Here is an 11,285-nt window from a genome sequence, read left to right as displayed (position 1 = left end):
GCCTGCCCTGTCCCCTCCCACTCGTCCCCTGCCTCATCTACACTGTGGAGATTCCGGCAGCAGAGCAGTGCTGGGTCCTAGTGCCGCTAGCTGGATCCTCGTGCCCCGCAGCCGGCAGTAAATAGAGGTGCTGGCAGGGTGGCTCTGCACACCACACCGCAGGGTCACTGGCAAGCAGCTGCTATGGCAGGACATTTTTTTCATGTTTACAGCAGTATGCAGTTGCTGTGGGCCCTATTGAAGGTGGGCCTGGAGCTGCAGCTCCATTGTTAATCCGACCCTGCGATGTGCAATGACCATGGAATCACAGGAGTTTTTGTGATGTAAATTTACAATTTAATAGATGACCCTATCTCATACCTCCCAACATGACCCTCTCCAGGAGGGACACAATGCTCTGCTACTGGACTTCCCTCTTAATTTATGATTGCCATCACCTGTGCTGAAACACCTTTCTTATCCATTAACCTGTTCAAAACAGGTGACAGCAATTATACATTAAGAAAAAAGTCCAGAAGTAGAGCATTGTGCCCTCCTGGAGAGGGTCATGTTGGGAGGTATGCTATCTGTTAGTGTTATATTGTTGTGAGATATGCGTGCTGGTATAGATGTGAATTGATAATACAATAATGGTTATAGAGAAACAATCAGTCAAATCACCTGTGTAACTGTTCATAATTAGAGATGCAATGTACAATTAGTAATAGAAATCCGCAAACTGTAAGAAACATTTCAGTTATATCATATAAGATCCCAACAAGTTACCATTTTTCCGTACTTTATTTATTCACCGTTAGAAAAAACTTTTTGGATAGAGAACTTTACAAAAACACTGTCATGACGAATAGGGTCAACAGTTTAAAAGACAACTTGCCAATATATCTTGAAAAATAAATAAATAATATTCACTCTTCGATAATAGGATGGTTTGCAAAGAGTTATAACTTGTTTTTTTCTGTCTTCTCGTAAACAAACAAGTACAGTATATGATGGTGTGGCGTAATGTTTGTATAAATAGCTGTGAAAGACACGGTATACTTATCATTGTCAACCTTTAACATCACAAGTCATAAAAGAAAATAATACATTTTGCTACAACGGCCATGCAAGGAGTTACATCATCTAAGTCACAATGTTTGAACTATATTTATAGTTTATCAACTCCATTGCCAAATTTTCAATTGTATTGACCCCAGCTAGACATTATATTAATCACAGAAGACAAGCAATGCTTCAAAAGAACAATTCTCAAATTGGATTGACATATCACAAAATTCCAAAAATATGCCAAAATTTTTTTTTATTTTTTAATAGATTAAAAAAAATTGAGCACGTTGACCAGATGTTGCAATGCAGGACTAAATTTAAACCTGTTTGCACGTGCTCTATCCAATATGCATGTCTGAGCCGGCGCACACACGATCCAACCGTTTATGTATGTGGCTAGAACATGTTCAGACTTGAACTGATGGCTTGAACATAAGTGACCGACTTCAAACTGTGATCACAGTGATGTTTGCAGTTATTATTACAAAACCAGTAAAAATTAAAAAAAATTAACACTAATTTTTCCACGAACCACCAAAAGAAATGACAAGCCTCTACCATGAATGACAAATCTTGAACGTATAGTGGCTACCTCTGATTGTGAATTTCACATTTTGCCCTACAACTTTAAATCCAGATCTATACCACCACTGTGCCACGAACATGTCAGGGGTCTTCAGACCAATGAAAACTCAAATTACTTTTAAACTGGTTCCAAATTGTTGAGCATCAGAAGACCTAGCACCGGCCTTACACTGCCTGGCTCGCCAATATACAAGCCTCCTGTCACCGAATCTGGATACAGCTGACAGCTCTACCCTCTCTCATTTAAAGTAACTACTTTAACAAAATGTTAGTTTCTTAAAATGCAAAATAGTTAAAAAGTAATTAAAAAAAGCTAAAATATTTTCTTAGTAAATAAAAGTAGTACTCATGTACTATCAGGAAGAACACACCCCATGCTATGAAATATAAAGATACTGTAGATGCATATTTCACATATATTGTATCTATCTATCTATCTATCTATCTATTGGCAAAGAAATTATATATAAATTTACAGTTTGTTTTTTAAATTGTCTTTTATCTACTGTACATGCTGTAAGGTGCAACTGAATGAACAAGTGAGTCTAAAATATAAAATCCCATTCCGTCCGTAAGGTAACAGTTCATCCTATCATGAATTGGAGATGGGCTTTGAATATAAATTATTTGACATCTCATTTAAGCATGTCCTTCTATGTATAACAATTGCTTGTACCATCGTAGAGTCAGAGATGCTTTCTGATAAGATGTGACTTGTATGCTTGCCATCTGATATAATCTTGCGTTTTCTGCTGCAGTATCTCTTTGGTTGGGTATGGCTGAATCTGCAGGAAGAAAATAATGACAATGAAAAAAATGCTGACACGGAAAAACTATGACTCTAGTTTTACTTTTACAATGTATAATTTTTTGCATTATTCGATCTTTATGAACTATTGACATAACTTCCCTGAAGAAGTTACCAAGTGACGAAATGCATAGGTGTCTCCAAGGAAGCTTCATGAGCAGGGCCATCTAAAGCAGTGACTGGAGGGATGTAGCCCAATTGGGGAGGCATGACCATGCCCCCTCCAAAAACAATGCTGTAAAAAGTAATATGCAAGGAAGGGTGGCAGATTTGTACCCCTCAGTCAGGGGGCAGATCAAGGGGTGGGGGGCGATCAGCGCTACTGCTGCTTCCCAGGGGCAGCAGCCATCTTGGACCCTCTATAGCCCAGCACATAGCAGCATATGCTGAGCTAGGTAGAGAGACTGATGTCACTGCTGTCCTTTTTCTTCTTGCCCAATGTGCTACTGACCAATGTACCTCCAGCCCGGGTAAGTAGCACCCGCTCCCTCCACCCCCCTCGGTGGTGCGCTGTACCTGGGGAGGCTTGGATCCAATAAGAAAGTTATTTATCATGTAGTGTGTGGATTTAGACTTATTAATGTTTTTGTTGTTGACCTATTGTCTTTTAAGAAGTCTATTGAGTAATGAAAGGTTGAAGATAGCTTTTTTAATTTCTTTATTATTATCATTATTTATTTTTGCCTTGTTTCCATGTCCTCAATTTTATCATCACTTGATTCAGAGCTTCCCACGAATGTTTTGACTCCCTGCCCATAGCAACCAATTAGATTCTCTCTACCATTTCCTAGGTTGTGATAAAGAGATGATAGAGATAATCTGATTGGTTGCTATGGCCAAAATTACCTCTTTTCACTTTTAGAAGCTTTAATAAATTTACCCTTTAGTATTTTTTTGTTATTGTTGTTTTAACATTTTTTTCGAGTTGTGTTTTCATTGTTGGTTTGATTATGGGGCAAACAGATGATTGCTGTCATTTTTGTGGCAGTTGCTATCTCTATAAACTTTTGTAGTGTTGGCTCTCCAGGCTCTGCAGTTACTAGTCATGTTTATCCCTGATCCGTGTGTTCTGTTTGTTTATGGATTAAGATATTTCCTGTCAAGTTTAATTTTGGTTAGTGTTTCTGAGTCGATGAACTCCTGGGCTTATTGTTAAAAGGTGACAATTTTTACTGCGTGGCTTCGATTTCACTATTGATTTTTTTTTCAAGAGTCTCCTATTATCAATAATAATTGCATTAGCTGAGGGAACATTTAGCAAGGCGGTTGTTCCATCGGTGCATAAACTTTTTGTCATCAAGACTGTTAGTAGGAGACTTGAAAATCCTGACATTATCTGCCTGTACGTATTGTCTGCCGCTGACTTGAATGAACATTGATTCATTTGTAATGTGACTAGTTTTTCTAGGGGAAAAGGAACTGTTTTCTTTTTCAGTATTATTTGATTCTAAGTTCGAGTCCGGCAAATCAATAAGACAGGCCAAAAAAGAATGAGGCTAATCAGTTGACGAACCCAATAATTATATTTATTATGTACTTTCACCATTACTGCAGCGCTTATTCATATATGCATATTTATTTACAAATGACATGTACAGCCATGGCCAAAAGTTTTGAGAGTTTTCACAAAGTTTGCTGCCTCAGTTTTTATGATGGCAATTTGCACTCACTCCAGAATGTCATGAAGAGTGGTCAGATGAATTGCAATTAATTGCAAAGTCCCTCTTTGCCATGACAATGAACTTAATCCCAAAAACAATATTTCCACTGCATTTCAGCCCTGCCACAAAAGGACCAGCTGACATCATGTCAGTGATTCTCTCGTTAACACTGTTGACAGAGTGTACTGGGCTATCTGGTGCAGTGACGTCAGTCCACACACTTGAAGACTTAAACAGTAATGCAGGTTTATTTAGTGAACACAGGTGACACAGATGTGATACTGACATCGGTAATCAGGAGCCCACATATCACACAAGGTAACAGCATTAGGTAGTGGTACTTATCAGGAGATGTCTGTGGTGGTGAAGCATGGAGGACTGCACAGCCGTGCGGTCTGACTCCCACTGTAGAGAAGATGATGCATGCTCTGGAACACTGTGAGTCTCCGTAGCTGAGATCTGCACCCGGTCTCAGCTCTGCACACTTGTACAGCAGGACTCTGTCTCTCGGTCTCTGTGTGTCACATTCTCCTCACTCTCTCTGAGATGGAGGAACAGGAACTTACATCATATAACTCCGCCTCTGAGTGACTCTTGGCACTAGAGGTCTGACACTAGGGGATGCACCCATAGACTGGTACACAGAAGAAGACAGGTACAGAGTGCACCATATCCTAAAAAACACAGGTGAGAGTGTTGACGAGGACAAGGCTGAAGCTCACTCTGTCATGCTGACTGAGGTAGAATAATAGACAGGAAGCTTTTTAAGCAGGGTGGTGCTTGAAATCATTATTCTTCCTCTGTTAACCATGGTTACCTGCAAGGAAACATTTGCAGTCATCATTGCTTTGCACAAAAAGGGCTTCACAGGCAAGAATATTGCTGCTAGTAAGATTGCACCTAAATCAACCATTTATCGGATCATTTAAAACTTCAAGAAAAGAGGTTCAATTGTTGTGAAGAAAGCTTCAGGGCGCCCAAGAACGTCCAGCAAGTGCCAGGACCTCTCCTAAAGATTCAGTTGCAGGATCGGAGGACCACGCACAGTGAGGTGAAGACTTTTGGAGGATGGCCTGGTGTCAAGAAGGGCAGTAAAGAAGTCACTTCTCTCCAGGAAAAAACATCAGGGACAGACTGATACTCTGCAAAAGGAACAGGGATTGGACTGCTGAGGACTGGTAAGTAATTTTCTCTGATGAACAATGCCTTTTCCAGCATGATGGAGCACCTTGCCTTAAGGCAAAAGTGATAACTAAGTGGCTTGGAGAACAAAACATCAAAATTTTGGGTCCATGGCCTGGAAACTCCCCAGGACCTTAATCCCATTGAGAATTTGTGGTCAATCCTCAAGATGCGGGTAGACAAACAAAAGCACAAATTCTGACAAACTCCAAGCATTGATTAGGCTGAATCGGCGGCCATCAGTCAGTATGTGGCCCAGAAGTTGATTGACAGCATGCCAGGGAAAATTGCAAAGGTCTTGAAAAAGAAGGGTCAACACTACAAATATTGATTATTTGCATAAACTTAATGTAATCTATATATTTGCCCAGATCTGTGACTCTGTGACTCATTTCCTAATGCTGGGCGGAGTCACAATGCTGGCAGGAGTCTGAGTTATAGAGTCACAGATCTGGGTGGCTGGATGCAGGGCATGATCCCTTAACTTTCTGGTGAGTGGTGCACACTTTAAATATAGTTGATGAAAGCACCTAAGACGCAGAGGTCACACTCCCTGCCTGACCACACGTTGCTGCGTCTATTTCCACCCTGCCCCCGCACCTCCCCCACCCGCCACAACCCCCTCCCTCACCCGTGGTACCACCGTACCCGCCCCACCACTGCACCCGCCCAACCACCTATGGCACCCGCCCCGTGGCACCCCCGCACCCACCTCTCCACCGCCGAGGGCACCCTTGCACCTGCCCCTTCCCAACCTGTGGCACCCCCGCACCCACCACTCCCCCACATGCGGCACACCCGCACCCCAAACCCGCGGCACCAACGCACCTCCCCCACCCACGGCAACCCCCGCCCCACCACCCGCGGCACCCCCACACCCACCCCTCCCCCCACCCACAGCACCCATGGACCCCCTCCCCCATACGCTGTACCCCCACACCCGCCCTTCCCCTGCCTGCAGCCCATATGGACTTTCTACTCTACCCACGGCACCCCGGCACCTGCCACTCCCCCAACCACAGCACCTCCGGCCCCCTCCCCCATCGGACCCCCCCACCAGCAGCATCTACAGACACCCTCCCCCATCTGCAGACCTCCCACACCAACCCCTGTCCCACCCGCAGCACCTCTGGACCCCCTCCCCCATCCATAGCACCCCCTCTGCAAACACCCCTCCACCACCCACCCCACCCATGCCCACAGCACCTCCGGACCCTCTCCCCCATACACGGCTCCCCCGCAGCCACCCCTCCCCCACCTGAAGCATCTACATACCCCATCCGCGGCACCCCGCACCCACATCTCCCCCACCCAACCACACACCTCTGGAACCCCTCACCCAACCACACACCCCCTGCACCCACCCCTCCCTCATGCATAGCACCTCCAGACCCCCTCCTTCATCCATAGCCCCCCGAACCCGCCCCTCCACCACCAGCAGCATCTACAGACCCCCTCCCCCATCCTTACCCCCCCACCAGCAGCACCTCTAGATCCCCTTACCCATCCTTACCCGCTCCCCCCCGCCCCCCCCACTGCACCTCTGCACCTCCTCCCCCATCTGTGCCCCACCCCGCACCTTCCCCTGCCACACCCACAGCATCTCTGGACCCCCTCCCTCATCCACAGCCCCCCCCCCTCTGCACCCACCCCTCCACCACACGTAGCACCTTGGACATCATCCACAGCCACTACCAGTGATTCCCTAAAGCAGGGGTGACCAGCGGCACAGAGAGGCACCCACCCCCTTACCAAGCCCCACACACACACTGAACTTCTGTGAATATAGGTGCTACCAATGGACATTGGGTTAATAAGAAACACTAATACTGTGGCCATTATGTGTATAAGCGACACTGCTACCTGTGGCCATTGTGTATAAGTGGCGCTGCTACCCATGGGCATTGTGTATAAGTGGCGTTGCTAACTGTGGCCACTGTATGTATAAATTAAGCTACTATCTGTGGGCATTGTGTGCAGAAGCGACTCTGCTACCTGTGGGCACTGTGTGTATAAGCGGCTCTGCTACATGTAGCCATTGTGTGCATAAGTGGTGCTGCTACCTGTGGCCATTGTGTGTATAGGCGGCACTGCTACCTGTGGGCACTGTGCGTATAAGCGGCTCAGCTACCTGTGGCCATTGTGTGTATAAGCGCCTCTGCTACCTGTGGGTATTGCATGTAGAAATGGCACTGCTACCTGTGGCCATTGTGTGTATAAGCGGCACTGCTACATGTAGGCACTGTGTGTATAAGCGGCTCTGCTACCTGTGGGTATTGTGTGTATAAGCGGATCTGCTACCTGTGGCCATTGTGTGTATAAGCGGCTCTACTACCTGTGGGTATTGTATGTGTAAGCGGCTCTGCTACCTGTGGCCACTGTGTGTATAAGCGGCTCTGCTACCTGTGGGCACTGTGTGTATAAGCGGCTCTACTACCTGTGGGCATTGTGTGTATAAGCGGCTCTGCTACCTGGGGGCACTGTGTGTATAAGCGGCTCTACTACCTGTGGGTATTGTGTGTATAAGCGGCTCTGCTACCTGTGGGTATTGTGTGTATAAGCGGCTCTGCTACCTGTGGCCATTGTGTGTATAAGCGGCTCTACTACCTGTGGGTATTGTGTGTATAAGCGGCTCTGCTACCTGTGGCCACTGTGTGTATAAGCGGCTCTGCTACCTGTGGGCACTGTGTGTATAAGCGGCTCTACTACCGGTGGGTATTGTGTGTATAAGCGGCTCTGCTACCTGTGGGTATTGTGTGTATAAGCGGCTCTGCTACCTCTGGGCACAGGACTTTGATGTCTTATCTACAGTACATTGCTGCTATTAATCGAGTACTGATCGACACTTTACTAGAATTTTTTTTTCAATGAAGTGTTTAACATGTAAAACATGTCATTTCATCCTTTAAAAAACCAGATAAAATATTTTCCCAAAATTTAATTTAGACCTACATTCTGTACATCGTGCCCTGCAGGCGCTGTTCACGCCGTTGCAAGGGGCTAGGCCCCCTTCACCATTGGATGCACTTTCGTCATGCTATATTTAACCACTAACAAAACTAAGAATGCAGGTAATACTCCATATAATACAACTATTAAACGCCAGAAAGACGTGCAGGGGTTAAGAGGGCGTAGTCCCTTGCGACGGTGTGAAGAGCTCCCGTAGGGCGCGATGAATCACCTAGCTATTAATAAAAGCCTTTGACACTTATGAAATGCTTGTAATTTTACTTCAGTGTACCATAGTAACATCTGACAAAAAGGTCTAAAAACACTGAAGCAGCAAACTGTGTGTAAACCAATATTTGTGTCATTCTCAAAACTTTTTGCCAGGGCTGTATATACAGTGGATCCAGAAAGTATTCACAGCGCTTCACTGTTTCAACATTTTGTTATGTTACAGTCTTATTCCAAAATGGAATAAATTCATTTTTTCCCTCAAAATTCTGCACACAATACCCCATAATGACAACATGAAAAAGTTTATTTTTTATTTTTGCTAATTTATTAAAAATAAAAAACATTAAAAAATCACATGTACATAAGTATTCACAGCCTTTGCTCAATACTTTGTAGATGCACCTTTGGCAGCAATTACAGCCTCAAGTCTTTTTGAATATGATGCCGCAAGCTTGGCACACCTGTCTTTGGGCAGTTTCGCCCTTTCCTCTTTGCAGCACCTCTCAAACTCCATCAGGTTGGATGGGAAGCGTCGGTGAACAGCCATTTTCAGATCTCTCCAGAGATGTTCAATCGGATTCAAGTCTGGGCTCTGGATGGGCCACTCAAGGACATTCACAGACTTGTCCTGAAGCCATTCCTTTGATATCTTGGCTGTGTGCTTAGGGTCGTTGTCCTGCTGACAGATGAACCATCGCCCCAGTCTGAGGTCAAGAGAGCTTTGGAGCAGGTTTTCATCCAAGATGTCTCCGTACATTGCTGCATTCATCTTTCCCTCTATCCTGACTAGTCTCCTAGTTCCTGCTGTCGAAAAACATCCCCACAGCATGATGCTGCCACCACCATGCTTCACTGTAGGGATGGTATTGAACTGGGGATAAGCACAGCCTGTTTTCCTCCAAACATGACGCCTGGAATTCACGCCAGAGAGTTCAATCTTTGTCTCATCAGACCAGAGATTTTGTTTCTCCATGTCTGAGAGTCCTTCAGGTGCATTTTGGCAAACTCCAGGCGGGCTGCCATGTGCTTTTTTCTAAGGAGTGGCTTCCATCTGGCCACGTTACCATACAGGCTTAATTGGTTGGTTGATTGCTGCAGAGATGATTGTTCTTCTGGAAGGTTCTCCTCTCTCCACAGAGGAATGCTGTAGCACTGACAGAGTGACCATCGGGTTCTTGGTCACCTCCCTAACTAGGGCCCTTCTCCCCCGATCGCTCAGTTTAGACAGCCGGCCAGCACTAGGAAGAGTCCTGATGGTTCCGAACTTCTTCCATTTACAGATGATGGAGGCCACTGTGCTCATTGGGACCTTCAAAGCAGCAGATATTTTGCTGTACCCTTCCCCAGATTTGTGCCTCAAGACAATCCTGCCTCGGATGTCTACAGACAATTCCTTTGACTTCATGCTTGGTTTGTGCTCAGACATGCACTGTCAAGTGTGGGACCTTATATAGACAGGTGTGTGCCTTTCCAAATCATGTCCAATCAACTGAATTTACCACAGGTAGACTCCAATTAAGCTGTAGGAACATCTCAAGAATGACCAGTGGAAACAGGATGCTCCTGAGCTCAATTTTGAGTTTCACGACAAAGGCTGTGAATACTTTTGTACATGTGATTTCTTAGTTTTTTATTTTTAATAAAATTGCAAATATCTAAAAAAAAAAACTTTTTTCACGGTCTCATTATGGGATATTGGGGTTCATTCCGAGTTGATCGCTAGCTGCCGTTGCTCGCTGTGTAGCGATGAGTGAAAAAAATGGCTAATCTGCGCATGCGTATGCACCGCAATGCACACGTGCGTCGTATGGGTATGAAGTCCATTGTGGTTTTGCACTGGTTCTAGCGACGATTCCAATCGCACAGCCAAACGATTGACAGAAAGGTGTCAACTGACCGTTTTCTGGGAGTGTTTGGAAAAACGCAGGCGTGGCCGGGCGTTTGCTGGGCGGGTATCTGACGTCATTACCGTGTCACTCGTCGCAGCAATCATCGCACAGGATAAGTAACTACAGGGCTGGTCTTGTTTTGCACAAAATGTGTTTGCAGGCGCTCTGCTGCAAAGGCGTTTGCACTCCTGCAAAGCGAAAATACACACCGCCGTGGGCGGCGACTATGCGTTTGCACGGCTGCTAAAAACTGCTGCCGAGCGATCAACTCGGAATGACCCCCATTGTGTGTAGAATTTTGAGGGGAAAAAATAATTTCTTTTATTTTGGAAAAAGGCTGTAACATAAAATGTGGAAAAAGTGAAGCGTAGTGAATACTTTCCGGATGCACTGTAACCTTGCCACATCTATTACCCACTGCACAATTATGCTAAAGACCACTATCAACACGTGTGTACTTCATCAATATAAATATAGAAATGAAGACTACGGCGCTTAGGTGCAGCTTTGTGTTATCTATATCTTAAGTTAAAGTAACCTTTTGTAAAATAGAAAATAAATAAATAAATAAAGAACACTTCTCAATATATTATGTGAGCGGCAGCTTATAGTACATACACATGTGCTTGGCATGCACACATAAGTATTTAAAAGAATTGGTAAATATAAGCGCCCAAGAGTGTAATTTGTATAACCAGGTGAAACAATTAAGGTATCAAGAAAAGGTATGTTAAAACCAGTTAAAACAACTTAACTGAAAACCAGAGAAGCTTAGTTCAAGCGGTACTTCTTTGTCGCTTAATACATGTAGAAAAAACAAAGGAAAGCAAACATAGTGTGCACTGTTTTTAAAAAACAAATTTCAAAATATATCACTGCCAAGAAGTCATTAGGCTCAATTAGGGAAACAGCATATTCCCAAAATGCAATCAA

At 44.7% G+C, this 11,285-nt stretch overlaps 1 protein-coding gene across 3 annotated transcripts in view; it reads right to left on the bottom strand.

Moving 5' to 3' along the window:
- Window positions 1–778: 778 nt before the first annotated feature.
- The window catches only part of LOC134999232 (cyclic nucleotide-binding domain-containing protein 2-like), a 713,550-nt gene continuing 703,043 nt past the window's right edge, over window positions 779–11,285 (bottom strand). For all 3 annotated transcript variants that reach the window (XM_063951415.1, XM_063951414.1, XM_063951412.1), the window contains one exon: window positions 779–2,417. In XM_063951415.1, coding sequence (XP_063807485.1) covers window positions 2,319–2,417 — 99 coding nt within the window. In that variant the 3' untranslated portion in view covers window positions 779–2,318. The remainder of the gene's footprint in view (window positions 2,418–11,285) is intronic.

The sequence above is a fragment of the Pseudophryne corroboree genome, chromosome 2, assembly GCF_028390025.1.
Source record: "Pseudophryne corroboree isolate aPseCor3 chromosome 2, aPseCor3.hap2, whole genome shotgun sequence".
Classification (NCBI taxonomy): Eukaryota; Metazoa; Chordata; class Amphibia; order Anura; family Myobatrachidae; genus Pseudophryne; species Pseudophryne corroboree.
This window is presented reverse-complemented; position numbering and strand designations above follow the sequence as displayed.